At 35.1% G+C, this 23,759-nt stretch overlaps 1 protein-coding gene across 1 annotated transcript; it reads left to right on the plus strand.

The window, feature by feature from the left end:
- Positions 1 to 2,816: 2,816 nt before the first annotated feature.
- Positions 2,817 to 8,077, plus strand: LOC148586758 (glyoxylate/hydroxypyruvate reductase HPR3-like). Its single transcript, XM_088514803.1, has 2 exons — positions 2,817 to 3,412; positions 7,442 to 8,077. The coding sequence occupies exons 1-2, from the start codon at positions 2,948 to 2,950 to the stop codon at positions 7,964 to 7,966; spliced, it is 990 nt and encodes a 329-aa protein (XP_088370929.1). The 5' UTR covers positions 2,817 to 2,947; the 3' UTR covers positions 7,967 to 8,077.
- The last annotated feature ends 15,682 nt before the right edge of the window (positions 8,078 to 23,759 follow it).

Below are 23,759 nucleotides of genomic sequence, written 5' to 3' on the forward strand. Positions count from 1 at the left end.
TGTAGAACTTTGATGTTTGCATCCCTGAAGGTGATCTCTCTTCCTACCACATAAAATGGTGCTGGAATTATTTGATATCTTTTCAGAACTTGTCAAAGAGAATGGTCATCAATTTTCTTGTACATAAAAGAAATTATGTGGAGTTTCTTGATATATATATATATATATATATATATGTTCCTTAATATTAATCATGTGTTACCATTATCACATGTGGTAATGAAGCCTTGGTCTGGTCTTAATTTTTTTTTTTTTTGAATGTCTACACAAGGGAATGGGGAGGGGGATTCGAACTAGTAACTTCTGCTTCATTATGCGTGGGCCACAGCCGATTAAGCTACCCATTGGGGTCTGGTCTGGTCCTAATTGGTTTCATACAATGGAAGATGGATCTGATTACATTGAACTTTCTAGAATAGCACCGCCTTATATATCTAACTCGGAGATGCTCATCGATCAATCATCTTTTTCTATTCATGTTTAACCAGCTGTTTAAACATATTATTACTATGATTTTATATAATATAGGTATAAATTGCATCTCTAATTCAGTCTATGAAACTGGCATTTATATTTGAACATCATGTAATTCATGCTTATATTTTTGATAGACGTACATTAAATGTATGTGAAAATCACATGTTTTAAAGACAAACATCAGTTTCTTAGGTTGAATCGAAAGAATTTCGTCCAAACACAATTTAAAGAAAACTTCATTTTTATGCATCTTTATGGTAAGTTGATTATTACACAAAATAATTTCATTTTCCCCTTAAATGTTCATGGCATAACTTCCTTTTCCCTGTCATAATTTCTTCCTATACGTATTTATGGTCATTTTTGGTTGTTCGTATTTTAGGACTATATTAGTGTATCAATCCTAAATTAGAAAAACATTGTAATATGCTTCATGTACACAGAAGATCTTTGGAGTTAAATATTTGTCTTGTGCATTTATATATATAACGCCTACTGCCACCTCAATCGCCTCGAAAGTTGGTGACCATGTCCTATAGCCTTTGCGACGTATCATGATTGCCTATAAGTTGAAGGCTTTCATAATAAAGGCAAATGATTTTTGGGTGGTTTGGAGTTATATCGCGCGCCTAAGTAGACTATTAGGTAATTGTCTTAAGAGCTACATTTTACTTTTACTGCTTGATGATATTTTTATTATAATATTCTTATTTATAGGGGGATAGGAATAGGTCATGAAGATAATACAAATAAGATAATCAAATCCTATTGATTCGACTACAATCAACTAACTATAGAAAATATATACATCTAGATAAGGAAACTATCAAATCTATATAGAAAGTATATATTCTAACATAAATGAGACTAGAAGCATTGAACTTGATAAGGATCATGCATGAACATGCATGCTCTCCAAAGATAGCATCAAGTTGTCATCAAACTATAATCTAGCCAATTAGAGGAAAAAAAAAAAAACCTACAATTCTTTAGTGTTAAGAGGCACAGGGAGAACATGCAACAACAACTATATATATATATATATATAGCAACATATTTCATCAGTGGTCCTCCTCTACCTCTTTCTATCTTCACTTTAATTACTCTAAGCCAACTGTATTACTGTACTGATATTTATATTTGGTATTCTACCACACAAAATTAATATAACTTAATACAAGTCACTAGCATATCATCAGTGGTTAATTGGTTAGAAATGAGCTTGTGGATTGGATATTGAACGTGCAATGTACCACTAGTGAGATTGTTAAAAGCAATAATTTTCATTGAAATTGGGTTAGAGGAAAGAACTTTTAAAATCATCAAACGCCAAGAATATGAGAGTGGGATAGTGTGTGTAGATCTCTCTGTTTTTTGTTTAAAGCCGTGTTTGTCTAATTCATGATATAGGAAAGATGATGATGCAGATGGATTCTCATTGCCATAGTGGATCTCATCTCAAAGGGAGTCACTTCTTATTCATCTAAAAATGAAAATTACATGGCTAACAATAAAGCAGGTTTGATAACTCAACCTGGACCCACGCCAAATTCAAAGCATAGTACTAAATCCTTACATAAGGATCTCTGACAACTCAAAAAAAAAAGAGAAGGATCTCTCAGAAGATGAGATCATTAAAGATGTAGCAAATTGATATATATATATATAAGCAAATTGATCTCTTTATATATCAATAAGGACACCATAACTAGATGGGATGCCATCGATCTGTTGGTGGCCACAATTTTAATAATGATCTGAAGCCAAAGAAACCTGCCACCTTCCTTCTCTTTCTTTCAAATTCCTCCTATTCTTCCTTGCTGCGGAAGACCATTTCAAAGGGTAAATGAAGGAGAAAAAGAATGAGAGCACAGAAAACGAAGACGCAACTTTATTATAAATGAAAAAATACATTTTATTCCCCTAAACTATTCACTCATTTACATTTTTAACTCAAATATTTAAAATGTAATATTTTAGCCCCCAAATTTTTAAACTATTGTAATTCGACCATGATGACTATTTTTTTTTTCTCTGCACAAGTTTGATGAACTACTTCTCATGCATGCAATGCATATACTTCAATTTTCAAGATCGAACCGAGCATAGAAAATGGGAGATCACTTCAGCCCTATATATCATAAAGCAAAAATTGAAACTTTGATGGATTTTAATTGAAAATTTGGAAAGATAAATAGATAAGGATTATAAAATCATCCAACTTAAGCCTTGTTAACACTCCTTTATTATATATATATATACACAGAGAGAGAGACAGAGAGAGAGACAGAGTCACAGCGGTTAAAATGAACAAACAGAGTAAAAAACAAGGATTGGGATCTCCAACACAAAACACAAAAAATGGAAAACAGAAAATGAGACAGTCAGACAGACAACAGTCGAAAGGGAAAACTAAGAAAAACGAGGATCGGGATCCTAAAAACAAAAAAGGAACATCCTCGTCTGAAGTATGAGTGAAGAAGCTGACCATGACCATCGGCCTCTCGTCCTGATGCACCGCCTCCCCTCCTTCGCTCTACCATTTAGGGACCGCTTGCACAGCCACTTCCGCGTCCTCGACCCGCACGCCTCCACCACCGCCGACGAGACACCTCAGGCCTTCCTGTCCCGCCACGCCGCATCCGTACGGGCCCTCATCACCGAAGGTCCGAGCCCAGTGGCGGTCGACTTGCTCGATCTCCTTCCCTCCCTTCAGCTCGTGGTGGGGTCCAGCGCCGGCGTCGACCACATCGACGTCGCCGAGTGCCACCGCCGTGGCATCGCCGTCACCAACGCCGGAAATGCATTCTCCGAGGATGTTGCCGACTATGCCGTCGCCCTGTTGCTCGATGTTCTGCGCCGAGTATCGGCCGGTAAGAGGTTCGTTCGGTCCGGGTTGTGGCCTCAAAAGGGGGAGTACTCACTTGGCTCTAAGGTTAGTTCGTTCTTTGGGTTCATAATTTTTTTAGCAAATTGTATTTGATAAGGATTTCTTGAATTGGATTTGAATATTTTTATTGTAAAAACAATGTAATGTCTTTTTGGCATGGAGTAACTTGTGCTGCAGCTTTGACCTTACGTGCGTGTAACTGAAGAATTCAATTCAATTGTTTTGAGAGCGAATTCGGTATGGGGAAATTTTGGGAATTTTAAAAGTTATGTTACTGATTGAGATGTGACTATTTGAGCTGTTTGTGTACAGCTTTTGTAGAATATAGATTTAGCTAAATTCTGTGTGAGTGAATTGCAAGCTGATTCCCCAATTTTTTGGGTTTGAGAGTGTGATTAGCTGGGAAATATTGGGAATGAAACGCAATGGTATATAATCCATAGCGATTAATGTGCTAAATCTGGTCATATTGCTTGAAAGAGTATTAAATAATTATTAATGGTATATGGAGAGAGTTTTGGCGGGCGGTTATAAACTCTCTGTAGAAGTTTTGGCGGGAAAAATGAGCAGGGGTCTTGGCATCGCATAAGGGTGCCTCCCGGTGATCGGAATCTTTCTCCGGCATTGGTTGTAAAGTAGCAGTGACGGTGTGTGAGTAATTCTTATGCCCAATGTTTTGTCCTTCTTTCTCTTTGGGAATGAAGAGTATTCTGGTTGGGAATAACTCTTTCGAAGGGTAAGGTATTTGGCAGGGCTGGCAATTTTGACACGACCCGACAACCCGACACGAACACGACACGAAATTAGCGGGTTTGGGTTTACATTAAACGGGTTTGGGTCATAAACGGGTCGACCCGTTTATGACCCGTTTATGAGTGCTTAACGGGTCGTGTCGCGGGTCGACTCGCGGGTGACCTGCCAGACCCGTTTGTGTTTTTTTTTTTTTTTTTCACTTAAAAGAATTAAAGAAAAAATGAAAAAGTAAAAACAGCACAGAGAGGCTAAGAGCCATAGATTAGATCGTGAAGCCTCCAGTCCAGATCTAGAATTATAAACAAAAACCCATTCGGCCATTCCTCAATTTCCTCCCTCTCGGCCTCACCGGACCTCACGCCACCGCCCACGCCACTTAACTTCTAACTATTAAGTGATTTGGTATGGCTAGCCTGCTAGGAGTTTAATTTTAAGAGATAATTGCTAAAAATATTATTATTTAAAAAAAAAATCATTTTTTAAGTTAAACGGGTAAACGGGTCGTGTCGACCCGGAACGACCCGTTATTTAAACGGGTCTCGCGGGTCGTGTCGTGCGACCCGTGAAAAACCCGGGTTCGAGTCGTGTCGGGGGTCCGACCCGTTTAATAAACGGGTCGTGTCTGGGTCTTGGTTAAACGGGTCGCGGGTCCCCGCGGGTCGTAAACGGGTCGACCCGCGGACCCGTTTTGACAGCCCTAGTATTTGGATTTGGGGTTAATGGTGAGAAGATTTGGTAGAAGTCGTGGAAGAGGTATTGGATTGAAAAAATTGAGTTAGTGCAGCTGATTGAAGGATTTTGGAATCCCCTGAAGAAGTTACAGAATTGAAGATGGAAGTGGAAAATAGGGGCTCTGTATCAGAGAAGGATAATTTGGAGGATGGTAATAGAGTTGTGGTAGTGGAAGGTGAATGTAGTTCTCATGGGAAAACTGTTGAGAATATCTGTGATATTGTAGTTGTTCTGAATGTTGAAGGAAATAGTAATGGGATGCAAGGGAGCGAAGACAATCTAAAGTTAGCGGATGCTGAAAAATTGAGTGAGAGGGAGGATAATTCAATGGCTACGGGATTCAAAGGAGATTGGAGGGGTTTATTTGCTAAGGAGAAATCAGTTGGTAAACAGCACTTTTTTGAGCCAACAAAAAATTCCGAGTTGCCAATGGAACTTGAATTGGACATGGGTAATGGTGGCTGCCTTACTATAAGAATGGGGTATCCATAGATTCCTACGAAATGTACAATATGTAATGCTTTTGGACATTCTCTATATGCATGTGCGAAGAAGGAGAAGAAAATTTGGGTTCCAAAGCCTAAAGATGGTCTGAAGGGAATGCATATGGATAAAGAAATGGCTAAACAGCAGAATAAGGATGATACCCGTAGTGCAAGGGATTTTGATAGAGTCATCAGTTGACCTTTTGGGAATAAAAGCACTACAACAAAAGTTGGAGAGGAAAAGGTAAGGAGTGGGCTAACTCTTTTGAGACTTTTGGTAAACTAGAAGATGATGAAGAGTTGGAGGAAGGGGAGTTATCAGTTACTAATTTGATGGGTTTGGTGGTTGATTAATTTCCAGCAAAATATCGAAGCTGCTCTAAATCTTAGTAGCAGTCATCGAACAACAAAAGATAGTAAGGGAAAGGGGAAATCGGAGGATAGAGTAGGAAGCTTGGGCAGAGGGTCCTATCCTACTGATACTTCTCAATGAAGATTTCAGTTTGGAATGTAAGAGGTTTGAATGACCTCTTTAAGCAAAGGGAGATAAGGAGAATGATTAAACAGCTTCACATTGATATTATATGTTGATTGATACTAGAGTAATATTGGAAAATGCTGAGAAAATCAAAGAAAATGTTGTACCTGGTTGGGAGTTTATTCCTAATTATTGTAGTCATATTCTTGGGAAAATCTGGATTTGCTGGAATCCAGAAAACTTGAATATAACAACCATCCTAGTTCATGAGCAAGCCATTACTTGTTAATTAGTGGATCAAGGGTGGATGAAATGAGTTCAGACTTTTGTTTACGGGTCTACAAAGGGGTTGGAGAGGAAGTCTCTTTGGCAGTATCTGCTATTGGTTAGAAATCATATTGGGGATATTCCTTGGTTACTGTCTGGTGACTTTAATGTGGTACAAAGTGCTCAAGAGTAGATTGAATGGTTATGAGAATGATTTTGTGGATTGTGTTAAATGGTTGGAGATTCTTGATCTAGCTTTTACTGGCTGTTATTTCATTTGGAACAATAAGCATACTAATGTGGATTTTGTTGCTCGTAAGCTGGATAGGGTGATGGGAAGTGTAGATTGGCTGGATGCTTAATCTCCTCCAATGTCCTCTCACAGTCCTCAAAATTTCTGCGATTTTTTTCCCTCTATAGACACCATAAAAAATACGAAGGCATCATCTTCTACACAACAGAACTCCAAATGCTACCGATAGTCCACCAACATTTTGAAAGTGTTGAATTGAGGCTTTTTGAAGTGTAATTTTTGTTTTGGGGTAACTTCACTGAAGACTCTTGAACTTCCACCCGATTTGACAAACCCTCCTTAAACTACAAAATCTCTCAATTTAGTCTCATGAACTTTCAATTGCTCTCAATTTGGACCACTCCATCAGATTTTAAACATTACATGACATTTATACCCCTGACTTTTGTATAAAATTTCAACTTTCAAAACGTTTTTCTTATTAAAAAAAAAAAAAAAACCGAAAATTAGGGATATTTTGGTCTTTTTGTATTTTTAACAGCTGAAATTGATGGAGGGGTTTACATTGAGAGCAATTGAAAGTTCATGGGACTAAATTGAAATATTTTGAAGTTTATGGAGGGTTTGTCAAATCGGGTGGAAGTTCAGGGTTCTTCAATAAAGTTACCCCTTTTGTTTTTAATTTCTTTGTGAATGTTATGGTGATGCAGAAATGGGTTTCAGTCCAATATTCTGTGTTTCTAGGGCAAGCTTGAAGTTCATGGAAGAATATAAAATATGGCTTGCCAGAGGCTTTTTGAATTGTAATTTTTGTTTTTAATTTATTTGTGAATAGTTTGGTGATGCAGAAATGGGTTTCAGTCCAATATTCTGTGTTTCTAGGGCGAGCCTGAAGTTCATGGAAGAATATAAAATATGGCTTGCCGGAGGGTTTTGAGAGCGTTTAGCATTAGGCTTTAAGAATTATGAAATTGGTTTAATCTTTACTTTATCAGCATAATTCGATTGGCTCACTAATCTTTTTGTCCCTATGCTAGATACACCTGCATCTTGATTAGGTATTAAATTATGGAATTGCTTCTTATATGAATTGGTTATAATTGCAGTTGGGAGGAAAGCGAGTTGGTATCGTGGGGCTGGGAAGTTTTGGCTCAGAAGTTGCAAAAAGGCTTGTGGGATTCGGCTGCAGGGTTGCGTACAACTCAAGGAACAAAAAGCCATCTGCACCCTACCCTTACTATGATAATGTCTGTGACCTAGCTGTTAATAGTGATGTTCTTGTTGTTTGTTGTGCGCTGACAGATAAAACTCACCATATAATCAACAAAGATGTCTTGACAGCATTGGGAAGGGATGGGGTTATGATTAATGTTGGACGTGGTGCTCTTGTTGATGAGAAGGAATTGGTGCAATATTTGGGCCGAGGGGAGATTGGTGGTGCTGGTTTTGATGTGTTTGAGAAGGAGCCCGAGGTGCCAAAGGAGCTATTTGCCATGGATAATGTTGTCTTGTCTCCACATCGTGCTGGCCTAACAACAGAATCCTTCGAAGCCGTGTTTGAGGTGATCATGGCCAACTTGAAGGCTTTCTTTTCAAATAAACCTTTGCTCTCTCCTGTCCAGCATGAATGAAGTATTACTCACATATGGAAGTGTAATTGGATGGTTTCCAACAATAAAAAAGCTCCCAGGGGCTAAATTCAATCTATTCTAAAATCCTTAAAAGGCAGTAAGTTGTTGAAATTCTTCCTCGATTTCTTGCGTATGACATTATTTAGGCTCATTTTCAAGGCACAGGATTGAAATAAGCACAGATGGGGCTAGCTGTTCAGATAGCAGCTGACAAAATGTTGCCAGTTTGACATCAAACTTCTGATTTGTAGAGGCGATGGACCATATTAATCTATCATAGAGGATGCTACTGCTGCAAATTGAAGTTTGTGAGATCACTGGGAAGATTGTTGTGGCATCCTTTGCCACTAAAATCTTATGAAACCTGACAAAACTTTCATAGTCCATTGCTCAACTGTTAAATTGAAGGAGAGCCAATTGATAGATGTGATTGGAGTTTGATGATGGCTACCAAGGGACTGACAAGAAGAGTGATAATATAGGATCCTCTCCATATCAAGATTTTGTTTGATTACATTCAAAAGTATATACGGTGTCACATCTTTTAAAATTTTTAAATAATGTGTGAATTTTGATTACGTGGAATCTTGTCATAAAGCTTGAAAATACAAATATATCTTAAGAGTTCATGCACACAGACACTTAAGGTGACGTGGTGCTGTCAAATAAAGAAGCTTTTCAAACTTTAGATGGTGTCTGGAGTGGAACAAGGATTTTTTGTGTGGGGGTTTAAACTTACGCAAATATAGAAGCAAATAGATGTATATAGTTTATTCAAGTTTGTATATACGCACATAAAAGTCTTAAATTTAATTTTATATTAAAGTCATAAATTATAAGTACGTACATAAGTCATAATCATAATTAGCGTAAAATACTTTCCATCGGGGTATTATACTTTCCATGTTTGAGCTCTAGTGCTCAAACCAACTTCTTGCTCTTGTGGCATGAATTTAGATCTTACTTGAATGTAGACTGTTCTTTGCATATTGAAAATGACAGAGTGTTTTTTATAAATTGGATTTGAAGAATACTTTCAACTTATTCTATAAAAATAACATGCGTTACTTTTCATATGAGAAACACGTGTTTTTTAAATAACATATGAGAACCACATGCCTTTTATTATTATTATTATTATTATTTATTTTATATTTTATTTTATTTTTTAAAATGCTACATATTAAAAAGGAGTAGCATGTTATTAAGGCAATAAAAACTTCTTCTTTTTTTCAATTCTTTTAAAAAAAAAAAAAAATTGAAGAGACATTTTTTTAATCATTTTAATTTTAAAAACTTTTATTTTTTATTTTTATTTCTAATTAGGTTAATGGACACATGTCAATATTTTAGGAGTGCAAACATGGATTTTCGTCAATTTTTGGACTGAATTTAGACAAAGATACTATCTCAATTTTTAACCATTATTGAAGTACCATCTGTGATATAAAATGAAACCGAATGAACAAAAAATAAAGTTGTTAAACTGCCAAGAGCCAAAATTAGGGGTGAAATAGCGGTTGCGGTTAGTGGCTAAAACCGCTAACCGCAACCGCCTAGGCGGTTAGTAAATTTTACTAACCGCCTCCGCTAACCGGGTAGCGGTTAACCGCCTAGGCGGTTAACCGCCCGGTTAGCGGTTAACCGCTTTGAAATAACCGCTTTTTTTCTAACCGCTTTTTTGGGCTTTTTTCTTTGGACCGATTTTGGGCCGGGTTTGGACCGGTTTTGGGCCGGTTTTGGGCTCACTTTAAACATTTTTTTTCTCATTTTAAACATTTTTTTTTTCCATTTCCATGGCCATTTTAGCATTAAAAATTACTATATACCAAAATCTTGTTGGCCACCTTCTACAAATCTACACATCATATAATATACAAATAAAATTACAACAAAATCATCACTTCACTTGTAGTCTTATACATAAACTCATAAGCAAGTTCATAAACTCACACATAGAAATAAAATAAAACACAAACAAATTCATAAACTCACAAGCAACCAAAAAAACCAACATATATGGTTAAACTTGAAGCTTGAGGCTCATTTCAATCAACCAAAAAAAGTTCATAAACTCACAACTTATTGTTATTATATATATATATATATATATATATATTATATTTAAAAAAAAGCGGTTAGCGGGTAGCGGTTAGCGAATTTTCAAAACCCACTAACCGCTAACCGCAACCGCCTAGGCGGTTAGCGGTTTTTACTAACCGCTTTCAAAGCGGTTAGGCGGTTAGGCGGTTAGCGGTTAACGGTTATAACGGTTAACGGTTAGCGGTTGCGGTTAGGCGGTTTTAAATTTCACCCCTAGCCAAAATGTATTGGGGAAAAATACATTTTACCCCCTGAACAATTCACTCATTTGCACTTTAACCTCTAATGTTTAAAAAGTGACACTTGACCCCCCCAAGTTCCAAATTATTGCAATTCGACCATTCTGACTTTTTTTTTTTTTTTTTTTTTTTTTTTTTCAAAATGCCTCCATCCCAAGTTTTTTTAAAAAAATAAAAAGTTAAGGGGTGGCTTCAGGCCCAACTGGGGTGGCCGGCCAACCTTAATTTTTTAATTTTTTAATTTTTTTTTTAAAAAATTTAACTTTTGTTTTTATTTTTTTTTAACTTGGAAAAAAAAAAAAAAAAAAAAAAGTCAGAATGGTCAAATTACAACAATTTGGAAGTTTAGGGTGGAGGTCAAGTGTCACTTTTTAACCATTTGAGGTCAAAGTGCAAATATAGTTTAGAGGGGTAAAATGTATTTTCCTCTAATATCTATAAAGTTCTCTATTTAACACATAGAGTGGATTTGGTCTAACAATTTGGTAGGCCAAACGTACGTGTATTTTTAATCAAAATTATAGAAAGTTTGTTTATTTGATAGTACATTTAAACACTAAAAAAAAAAAAAAAAAAAAAAAAAATTTAATATATAAGTTAAATTACACGTTTTGAGAACGTTAAACCAAATGAAGATGCAATTTAGATGTACCTCCTTGCATGCTAGATATGACAAATCGATCAAACCAATTACAAGAGGTTATTGATGATACAGACAACTTGGTCAATCGATCAACCTCCAACCAAACGCACGGTCGTTGTCTAACAATAATACTATAAAGTATGTTGGCATTTATAAATCGAATTCGAGCCAAAAAAATCGTCAGTACTATCCCATGATATTTCTTAATAAGTTCCACTATAAAAATCGAATTTTTTGTTGACATGGGTTTTCTTACGTATCTGATATGTCAGAAAATTTTTCTGACGAGATGTTTTTGACGTGTGTCAGGCGTTAAAATTTTGGGTGTCAGATGTAATACGTCAGAATTTTTTAACATGTCAAAATTGGCACGTCAAAATTTTTTTTGACGTGCCACATATAACACGTCAAAATTTTTTTTGAAGTGTCACTTTCTAGCACGTCAGAAAATCCTAGCGTGTTATTTATTTGGCATGTTAGAATTTTTTGACGTGTCAGAAAATTCTGACGTGTCACTTTCTGACACGTCAAAAAATTTGGTGATTTTTTTAAAAAAATTTCCCCCTATATATTTTTTGAATTTTTTCGGGGTTGTACCCGAATTTTGGATTACAATTAACCTGATATACAATTTGGATCCATGCAAATAATATACAATTTATCAATTGATCAATGCAAATAGCATAATTCATATCCATTAACGTCGATCACAAGTCATCAACCAAAACTAGTTTCAAGACACAAATAATGACATATATACCAAGTGCGAATGACCAACCACAAAAACTATACACCAACCACAAATAATATAATGTACACCAATAAAATTCTCTCTATTAGATGAAACATATCTAACTACGTACATCAAGAAAACTATCACAAATATAATTACATCAACAAAATAGCTTATGTACAACAAGTGCGAATGGCCAACCAGACGTTCAATGCTAATCATCGGTAGCATCCTCTCCATGATGTCCACTACCTGCAAATGATAAAACAAACAATCACCAAACAATACTCACCAAACAAATAAAATCCAATATCTGCAAATGATAAAACAAACAATCATTGAGCAACTTCACTATGTAAACAAAGGACATCATTCTCAACAAATTCAAATTTATATCTACATCCCCAACATATTTTCGTGATCAAATCAAATGCACCAAACAATATTCAACAAGATCTCATAATACCAAACACTTCAAAAGCAAAGCTCTAACCCACATCCACCACCAAACCAACCATGATATATAAACCAAATTCAACAAGATTTACAACATTATTAATGAGAATGACTACAACATATTCAAACTCTAAATTTATAAGTGCACATATATATAGGGACAGTTCTAAAACCACATTAACCATTAAAAAATGTCATTACCTGATCCACTTTCGATCGACGAGCGCACAATCACAAAGGGTGGGGAAGCTCTATCTGGAGTAGAGCTCGACCGCATCATTTTCTCGAGATGGCGAAAACGACAGTCAAACATTGCCGTCATTTGAGCCTCCTGTTGAGCCAACTGCGCATTGTTAGCCGCCATCTGCTCTGCCACTTGTTGAGCTACCCACACATTATTCTCTGCCAACAAGGCATCTATTTCTTCCTTGAGCTTTGCCCTTTCTGCCTCAAGCGCTCTGTTAAGTGTTTCTTGTGAGATCGTGGAGTGCCCGGTGTTTTGTGACCGTGCCTGTGACGGTGTATAGTATGAGTGTATGTAGCCCCACATGGGCAAAATATTCGATCCAGCCTGCCGAACTCTGCCAATGTACTTAGGCTTATTTTCAAGCTCCTGGGCATACGCGTTATTCGGCGCCCACCTAACCGTCCATTAGACGATGCTGCAGGGTCGATGGGTATAAGCTCCTCCATCCTCTCATGTATGTTACATTAATTATTGGGTCAGTGAGTCATACAACAGTTAATCACAAATAAATTATCACATATATAAGCAAAACATATGAAAGGTGAGTAGCATACACATCTCTCATTCACTATGTCATTCGGATATGCACCATCCTTCTTCGTGTGTGTGCAGATGTAATTCTGTGCACGAGTAGGAGAAGTGCCCAGACGTATGGCCTGCCGAAAAAATAGAACATACATATATGTTTAAATATATCTATAGATAAAATGTTTACATCTATAAGTATAGGGTAAATTACACACTGACCTCCTCATGTGTCACCCGCGCCGCGTAGCTCTTTGACCCGGTACAATGGGACATATTATTCAACGCTCGCAAGCTCTTCATATACACCGCATAATCCTACTCAATTAACATTCTTAATATGTTAATACTAACACAATTACAATTATTAACACTACACAACATTATAGTATAACTCATGACCTACCTTGTTCTTCTTGCTACACCATCTCTCCAACAATATCTCCAAGTCGATAGCGTTGTACTCCGCGAGCCTATCTTGCCCCATTCTCGCCCGTACGGTGGCGGGAGTATCATCCGTCATAATGGCAAGATATTTTTTTAGCTCATGCCTCCAAGTCCTTAGCTTGGAGCCATATCTCTGAATGCGTCCTTTTTTATGGCTTCCAAGTTGCACTCGGGCAGGACGAAAAAATCTACCTGCATAAGTTCAAAATTGATAAATTAAAAAAACCTAAAATATATATATAGATATAAACACACATATATATGTACAACTTAGATCGTATATATACATACATTAGGATTGTTTGACATAATAAAATACACATACCATCAGCGTCCCATATATCCTCCTTGGTACGCAACGGTACCTACGTCCAGTCATCCGGTATTCGGACATAATTGCCTCTCCTAATGACGTGTCCGGCCATTCATCTAAACCTCGCGGCGCTAAAGCCAACGGGCTACCATGAAGCATTGAACTCAAGTATGGTCCCTTTGTCGGCGGGGACCCCTGGCAAACTGTGCAAGTCACAAATGGTGACCACCTCAATAACGGTGTTCCCATCTGGATCGGTACCTAACAGATTAAAAATTACAGATGTAAGTTTTTTAGAATTGAATACTAACTACAAGTAATTAAGACTTATATGCATGACATTTGAGCAAATACACTTACTTATCGTTCAGACCTATTGAGGGCCTAACCAGTCGACGGGAGCAGGGTCGGTGGGCTGCGGGTCATCCGTGGCACCTATCCCACTAGTCATGTCTTCCTGGGCCTCTCTCTCACTGTCCTCGGCACCTGCTTTGTATTTTTTTAAGAATGTTTAGAATTTTATGAAGTTGTAGTTGTAGTTAAATATAATTGATATCACACCAATATAGTTAGAAACTTTCAAAAATTTCAAAAAAACTTTCGTTCGTACCTGCGCTATGCTGGCTATATAGCTGCTCCATATGACCCTAAGAACTTTGTCCTAACTCGCTGTACGGATACGAATCAGGCCGATACCCCATCTAGGCCATGTCTGCCCGATCGTATGGATTATGGAAAGGGATCTCTCTTTCCATATCACCTAAAACTACTGGTCGATACCCGTCCTGCACTTAAGCTGAGCAACGTCTTGTTGCTTGCTATCATCAAGGTCGTATGATGGAGACCCATGCGACATAGACTGCCGCACTAAAGGCGAGCCTCTCCGTGCTCTTGTCTTCCCCTTACCGCTCATGGTAACCTGTGAAAAAAGCACACACCCAATTAATTACGTATACAATGTATGAAATATTCACTACCTTATGTATGCTTGATTCACATATTAAAAATAAGATATATACCAGATTTTACCCAATGCACAGCTTAATAAAGAGTGTTGATGTAATGTGTATGTAGCGCCCCAGAATTTTCAAAGTTATTTAAATAGATTATTTTGATGATGATGTTATTTTAATATCAATTTTAGCCAATGATTTTTGGGAAATTTATGGTGTTTCAGAGAGTGATAGTTAGATAATAGTAATTGGTGAAATAATAGGATAATAAATGGTAAGAATAATTGTATTGGTAGGTAGAATAGTAAAGGAATGTATAATAGTCAATGGTAGGTATAATAGTATTGGTATAAGGAGGGTAGAATTGTAAATAGAATGTAGAATAGTCAATGGTAAGTATAATAGTGTTAGTAGATGGAATAGTAAAATGAGGGTATAATTGTAAATGGAAGGTAGAATAGTCAATGGTATGAATAATAATATTGGTATTAGGAGGGTAGAATTGTAAATGGAATATAGAATAGTCAAAGGTAGGTATAATAGTATGGGTAGGTGGAATAGTAAAATGAGGGTAGAATTTTAAATGGAATATAGAATAGTCAAAGGTAGGTATAATAGTATGGGTAGGTGGAATAGTAAAATGATGGTAGAATTGTAAATTGAATGTAGAATAGTATTTGGTTTTTCCTATAAATAGAGCTCTTCCCCTTCAGAAATTTCACCACTCATCACCCTTCTCTTGCACATATTCTTCATTTTTTCGCTTTCTACTTGGTCTTTCTTCTTTCTGAGCGTGTTTACTCAGAGCAGAGAGAGAAAAGACGAGACAAAGCGCTGCAAGAAAGAAGAACACAAGAGATAGCGGACTTGAGAAATTAGTTTCAAAAGATATACTAGTGGTGTTAATCAGATTGGAGCAACTAAATTCCTTCAGACCACTTTTAGCTTCAGTCTAAAGGTAAGTAAATTCACTACCCCTTCTAAAATTTTTTTGTGTCATGCTATTTATACATTCTTGTATCAAACTGTAAATAATTATTTTATTTACCTGTCATGGGAATATGTTGCATGCATGAAAGATTTCTAAAAGAATTATTTAGAAAGCTTCTATTTCTTTAAACGCTTTTTAAGTACAACAAGTTTATATTTGGAAAAGTTCTCATTTTTTAGAAAAGAAAGTTGAGAAATGATGATGATTATAAGAAAGAAGAATGATGATAAACCCTCCTACATATTGCCCTAAGGTGCATCAAAAGAAGTACAAGAAATGAGCTAAATGTTTATGAAATGAGGGCACATGCATGGATGAGAGTATTTTTGGCCCCAAGATAAGTAAGGATGAGAGGAGTTCGGTACCGATACTCGGATGGAGGTGAAACCACTGAAGGAGGCTATGCAAGAAGGTGGTATTCCATCAACATGACCGTTGAGTGCACCAAGAAAGAGTTAATTGACGGTCGGGTACGGCTAAGGCCACAGTTCAGTGCTATGGTCATAAGGACCCGCAACCCTCGTACACAGGGGTAATGGTGTACATGGGCCCTAATACGAAAAAATGATAATATAATTTCAACGATGATTTACAATGATGATTTATAATGATGCATTATAATGATGATCTATTACTAGATGTAATAGTATGTATATGCTACGGGAGATGCAATCGTACATACATGTATTATTATGGCTGGAAGTATATTTATTTGTGAAAACAATTTTCAAAACTGAGGACAAGGAGAAAAACTATTTATGGTTGTGGACTTTACTTGCTGGGCCTCTTTTGGGCTCATTCATTTTTATTTCTTGTTTTCAGGTAGAAATGACGCTAGAATAGGAGGCCGGAATGGGGGTAGGAATAATTATTAACTTTCAAAGTCTTTTCATATCAGTTATTGTAATAATATGATATTCCGCAACTAAAGTTTAATGTTTTCAAATTTCGCTTGTAATAAAATCTCTTGAAAAATGTTTTATACATTTATCGTATCCTTTAAAATCAAGCACTCTGATAGACCTTATAGATCTTTGCAAAAATGTTTGTTGTAAAAGAAGAAAAGTGGCAAACTCAGCCTTAATGGGCTGGGGATGTTTCAATTTTGGTATCAGAGCAAAGGTTATAAGGTTTTGGCAGACTTTTCAAAAAAAAGAAAAGAAAGAAAAACAAAACAAAACAAAAAAGCAAAAAAAATTAGGTTTAATGGGAAGCCACATTCCAACCAAGTAGAGTGCGTATTTTTGTGTGATCTCTAATAAATGATATATGAGCATTTTTCTAATAGTTAATTTTGGTTTTAAAAAAAAAAAATCATCTTAGTGTGATTAATTTGGAGGATTTTATTATTGTGATCAAGTTAATGACGAAGATGAATTTTTATTTTTATAGATAGGTTGTGATCTATAGTATCTGCTCATTTGGATTTGCGGCAATTTTCTTGAGTATCGATCGATAAGAGTATATTTTAAGATGTCTCGAAGATTTAGAAAAGATTATTGATCATGATTTAAAAATCGTATGATGATTTTATAGATTTAGGTTGCGAAATGATTTGTGTAATTAACTTGGTAACAAAATGGTTTTATGGATTTAGGTTGTGAGACAAATTGTGTAAGTGACTTGGTAACGAATGGTCTTATGGATGTCGATTGTGAAATGATTCTTGAATTGAATTAATGATATAAGAGTTTATATGAGTTTTTGGTAATGGCTAAGGTTTAGTTGATGACAGTAATAACACTATGATTAATGTTGTAATATATGGATTGATGAATAGGGATTATGTAGTGACATGAAGTGAATGCTTAATTAAGTATTGCATGGATAAATGCAAATGAGGTATATCCTAGAATCTATAAGATATTTTGATATTTACATTTGTGGTTTAAAGATTTTGATATTTTCAAATGATTGTGATGACTTTAAGGTACAATTCATGAAATCTTTAAGGTGATTCTTAGAATTTGAGGTGTTAGGTTTTCTGTAATTGAGGTAAACTATATTGAAGTGACACTTAAAGTTTTAAGGATGAATTGGTGCTCTAGGTTGTGAATAATCTTTAAATTTTGAGGTATTATTGGGTATGGTATTATGAGAATTTTAGTTATATGCCAAAGCTTTTGATATAATTTTCTTTCACGAGGTAAAAATGATGAATTATTATTCTTGAAGAAATTTGAAGCATAAAAGTAAGAGTTGAAAGACAATATAATATAGTGATATGATCTAAAATTCCTTTATAAGATATATGTTCAATGATATTTAGGTATTTTAGAGGTTGATAACATGTGATGGTGTATACTTAGATGTTTTATTAACTTGTTAAACGGATTTTTTTTTGTTTAAAAGAAGTTATTACAATGACAAAATGATTACATAATGAATATTGAATGAGTACTGAATGATTACAAAAAAAAATGTTTGGAGAATAATCTCCTTATAATATTACACACCAGTGTCCATTGTTAATAAAAAAAATAAATAAATAAATAAAAAGAAGCGAATTTGTTGCATAAAGAGACGTGTGGTAATGATGAGCAGATGATTCCTCAAAGCTGCTCCAAGAAGATTATTTCTGCACAGAGAAAACCTAGTATGAGCATAATTGTATATATTTATAATTGAATTATCAAAGATAATATTTATTTCTAATGAAGTACCCTACTACAGCTTGTGCAGAGAAACGTGCAACACCCCTGAACATCGACCCGGAGTTTTTCGTGCTGTCGCTGGAGACGTTCGGTATTCTTCTCCATTTCTAGCACCTTTGGTCCCAAGTATTCTGCGTAAGATAACACCATCTTTTTCAACTGAATATTCTCCTGCTTCAAATCCACGTGTTTTCGTTTGTTGTAATTGAGCAGTCGCTGTAAGACCCCAATTTGGTTTCTTAAGACTTTCCGCTCAACATTTCTGGCATTCAAACGTCGTGCCATGTCAGAAACTGAAGTAGCACCTTGGATACTGAACGCCAATGAATTATTAATAGCATCAGTATCCGACCTATCAGCTAACAATGTTTGATCCCGTGGAATTATGAAACCTTTGGCCACCGCTACAACAGTAGAATCGTGGAGCATGACAAAATCGTGAATAGTGATAAGACGATTGTCAAAGACAAAAGTTGGCTGCCATATGTCAGGATATGTAGTAGGTTCATTAGGGTGTGCAACAGGTACGACGAGATGTATAGCAGACACTTCAGGGGGAACAGCAGGCACGTCTAGTTGCACGTTAGGCATAACAATGAGTTGTACTGCAGGAGCAACATTCAAATCGATGTTGTTAACGGATGATGATGATGCTGCCATATTTAGGAGAGTAAGGAAAATAGTTGAGAATACGAAGAATTTGAGAGAGATGAAGTATTGGGAATAAGTGTGTAGAAGAGACTGAGCGTCAGAAACTGGAGAGATTTTTTTTTTTTTTTTTTTTTTTTTTTTTAAAGTTTCTAGAAGCAGCAAATGAGTGGCTTTAAAAAACTTTTTCACTTCAAGGTGAAATAAACAGTAAACAACAAACGTTAGGCGACCTCGGGCCGCAAAGGATTTTTGTCAAAAGATCCCGTTGAAGTAGGATCTGATCTCCTATCATAAATTCGACTAAGCTCATTTTTTTTCAAACTTACTGTTCACTCAACAACTTTGAATTCCATGCGTGGGCAACTGAATGAATTGTCATGCCAACGCGCACCACACGCGCTCGTTCATTATCCAGAAATCCTTCCTATAAATTCATACATGTTTCTCCATTGTAACACATGCCTTCTGATCATACCCCTTCACCTGAGATCTTCTGCTAATAGCCTTCCATACAGTGAAAGCTCGACTTTTCTCCTAGTTGAGCATATCCTCAAGAGAAAAATGCTGCATCACGACTTGATTCACAAACTCAACACCTTATACTCTCAGTAGTAAACCATTAAAGCAAGATTATCGTTGATCATGTCCTAAGGAAGCAAGATTATCCTTGATCATGCTTCTCAGGCTAAATATCTCTATTTTCTTCAAGTCTTTGTACATGACAGAGGAGAGAGAGCATACGATGTGGGTATTTTGAAAGTCTCAGAAATGAGTCACATGCATATCATGTCCTGAAATGCTTATCAAATCTTCATCTTTGGAAAACAACAGAATTATCTGTCTCTCTTTTCTCTTATTGACCTTGCAAGACCCAAGGGAGAGAAATTATAACATAAGTGTTTTGGGACTTCCAGCTTAGAAACTTACCCATATCTTACTTTGCTTACTTATCAATTTCATCTCTAGATCGCAGCAAAGCACATCATGTATTAGTCAAGAATGGATGAGAATCTTACATTTGATGTATTTCTATTGAGTTAGAATCATAATTACGAGTTTCTTTTACTGAGTTATGAGTTATTAAGTAAATATGTAGTACAGAAAGATTTTCGCTGATATTATAATACCGACACAAGATTTGGATGAGAAAATAGAAACGATTGTGTATTCAGAATGAATCGAATTATAATGTCACTTCTAAGGTATATTCATGTAATGACTTTTTTGGGAGATATAAACTGTAGAATGTTGGTGCTATTTACTTTTACGGATTTATGATGGTGAGAAGTTAATGATTATTAGAACATCATATTAATATTTCATATACATGATTTGGAATACTGAGATACTGAAGAAAATATAGGTAGAAATGATTTTTACACCTTTTTGGTAAGATTGATTAAATTAGATCAAGGAAATTATTGTGGGCTTGCAAGGAGGACTATAATGTTTGGAGGTATGGACTAGTGATCACATGATTTGTTTTTTTTTTTTTTTTTTATTATGTTTAAACCTTGACTATAGACTGTCTTATATAAGGAGATGAATAATTCGATTGTTATTATTGAGGTTGGAAAAAAAAACAGAAAAGATTTTGAGGTAAGATTTTAGTGTGAACTGATGAATGATTGCAAAAATCGAGACTTTAGACTGTGAATAAGATTTACTCCTAGAAGAAGGAGATGAAATTTCAACACGATAAAAGTGAATATTGGAGAGTAGGCTCTGATGAATGATTAAAAGGAATATTTTAAATCTGAATTGCTCAACTTGAAGATTGGACGATAATATTATAGGTTTTAATTTCGAGGACGAAATTCCAATAAGGATGGAAGATTGTAGTGCCCTAGAATTTTCAAAGTTATTTAAATAGATTATTTTGATGATGATGTTATTTTAATATCAATTTTAGCTAATGATTTTTGGGAAATTTCTGGTGTTTCAGAGAGTGATAATTAGATAATGGTAATTGGTGAAATAATAAGATAGTAAATGGTAAGAATAATTGTATTGGTAGGTAGAATAGTAAAGGAATGTAGAATAGTCAATGGTAGGTATAATAGTATTGGTATAAGGAGGGTAGAATTGTAAATGATATGTAGAATAGTTAATGGTAGGTATAATAGTATTAGTACCTGGAATAGTAAAACGAGGGTATAATTGTAAATGGAAGGTAGAATAATCAATGGTAGGAATAATAGTATTGGTATAAGGAGGGTAGAATTGTAAATGGAATGTAGAATAGTCAAAGGTAGGTATAATAGTATGGGTAGGTGGAATAGTAAAATGAGGGTAGAATTGTAAATTGAAGGTAGAATAGTATATGGTTTTTCCTATAAATAGAGCTCTTCCCCTTTAGAAATTTCACCACTCATCACCCTTCTCTTGCACATATTCTTCCTTCTTTCGCTTTCTACTCGGTCTTTCTTCTTTCTGAGAGTGTTTACTCAGAGTAGAGAGAGAAAAGGCGAGACAAAGCGCTGCAAGAAAGAAGAACACGAGAGATAGCGGACTTGAGAAATTAGTTTCAAAAGATATACTAGTTATGTTAATCAAATTGGAGCAACTAAATTCCTTCAGACCACTTTTAGCTTCAGTCTAGAGGTAAGTAAATTCACTACCCATTCTAAAATTTCTTCGTGTCATGCTATTTATACATTCTTGTATCAAACTGTAAATAATTATTTTATTTACCTGTCATGAGGATATGTTGCATGAATGAAAGATTTCTAAAAGAATTATTTAGAAAGCTTCTATTTCTTTAAACGCTTTTTAAGTACAACAAGTTTATATTTGGAAAAGTTCTCATTTTTTTTTATGATGATTATAAGAAAGAAGAATGATGATAAACCGTCCTACATGTTGCCCTAAGATGCATCAAAAGAAGTACAAAGAGAAGTACAAGAAATGAGTTAAATGTTTATGAAATGAGGGCACATGCATGGGGGAGAGTATTTTTGGCCCCAAGATAAGTAAGGATGAGAGGAGTTCGGTATCGATACTCGGATGAAGGCGAAACCACTGAAGGAGGCTATACAAGAAGGTGGTAATTCTATCAACATGACCGTTGAGTGCACCAAGAAAGAGTTAATTGACGGTCGGGCACGGCTAAGGCCACAGTTCAGTGTCATGGTCACAAGGACCCGCAACCCTCGTACACAAGGGTAACAGTGTACATGAGCCCTAATATGAGAAAATGATAATATAATTTCAACGATGATTTACAATGATGATTTATAATGATGCATTATAATGATGATTTATAAAGATGATTTATGACGATGATTTATTATTAGATGTAATAGAATGTACATGCTACGGGAGATGCAACCGTACATACATGTATTATTATGGCTGGATGCATATTTATTTGTGAAAATGATTTTCAAAACTGATGACAAGTAGTAAAACTATTTATGGTTGTGGACTTTACTTGTTGGGCCACTTTTGGGCTTATTCAGTTTTATTTCTTGTTTTCAGGTAGAAAGGACGTTGGAATAGGAGGCCGGAATGGGGGCGGGAATAATTATTAACTTTCAAAGTCTTTTCATATCAGTTATTGTAATAATATGATATTCCACTACTAAAGTTTAATGTTTTCTAATTTCGCTTGTAATAAAATCTTTTGAAGAATGTTTTATACATTTATCGTATCCTTTAAAATCAAGTATGTTGATAGACCTTATAGATCTTTGCAAAAATGTTTGTTGTAAAAGAAGAAAAGTGGCAAACTCAACCTTAATGGGCTGGGGATGTTACAGTGCATGTAGTGAACAACTACCAATCAAAACACACACACACACACACACACACACACACACACACACACATATATATATATATATATATATATATATATATATATATATATATTCAACTTTTATTCAATCACATTCGCTTGGGTTGGATCTAAGGTTAAAATAATTTTGAGTGTTTTGCAAATATTTTAAATGGTTTCTTAATATTTTTTGTTATTCTTTTAAATAAAAAGATATTAGTAAAGAAAGTAGTCGAAAAGAGGAAAATCAAGAACAAAACATCCAATAAATGGAGTTTTTTTTTTTGGAATATAACACTTCTTTTTTTGCTGGGATGTTTCTTGGGTTATTGACACATTAGATTAATTTCTTTTATATTAATCAGAATTTTAAGAAAATTCCAATTCGTTTTTAGGTAATATTAATTTTAATGTGTTATCTTTCAACTAGAAAAATCTAAGTTCCTCAAACCAAAAGTTCAAGCCTTTTTGGATGGTTTTTTTTGTTTGAAAAAATATTTTATGTGGGATAGAATTAAGTAAAAAATCGTTTTGAATATATTTTGTGTTTTAGGTTATGTGTTTAATTATGATTAAATTTGTTTTAAAAAATCAAATAAAAGTGTGAAAGGAAAAAATAGTCTAAAAAACAATTTGGATTCTCTCTAAGTTTGACAAGGTTTGCACTTTTGTCCACTCTTGTTCCCATTAAATCCATAGAATTTGGATTGAATCCTCTCGTTGTGTGAATTTATAACTTACAAATAAGGGATCAATGTACGTTTATGATGTTTGAATATTAATCACATTCCTTTCAATATTAAGACTTTTTATATTTGAATATTAATTAAACAAAGTCTTAAATTAAGTCTCTATAATTCACCACTACACGTGATTATTAGAAGGTCAAATGATTGAAAGGAATGATTAAAATTGACATAATGTTATATAAATTCGTTACTAATAAGCCAACTTTTTCAGAAAAAAAAGAAAGAAAGAAAAGAAAAAAAAAAAGAAAAGAAAAAAGAAGCCACATTTAAAAAACTATTATATTTTGAAACAAGAACCTAGCTAGCATGAG

This window comes from Corylus avellana, chromosome 3 (assembly GCF_965113065.1).
Source record: "Corylus avellana chromosome 3, dhCorAvel1.hap1.2, whole genome shotgun sequence".
Taxonomy (NCBI): Eukaryota; Viridiplantae; Streptophyta; class Magnoliopsida; order Fagales; family Betulaceae; genus Corylus; species Corylus avellana.

What these genes read in the sequence shown, in the direction of transcription:
- LOC148586758 (XM_088514803.1), top strand. Translation starts at nt 2,948, where the DNA reads ATGAGTGAAGAAGCTGACCATGACCATCGGCCTCTCGTCCTGATGCAC. An exon ending in AGTACTCACTTGGCTCTAAG is followed by an intron (nt 3,413 to 7,441) that starts GTTAGTTCGTTC and finishes TTATAATTGCAG; the next exon opens with TTGGGAGGAAAGCGAGTTGG.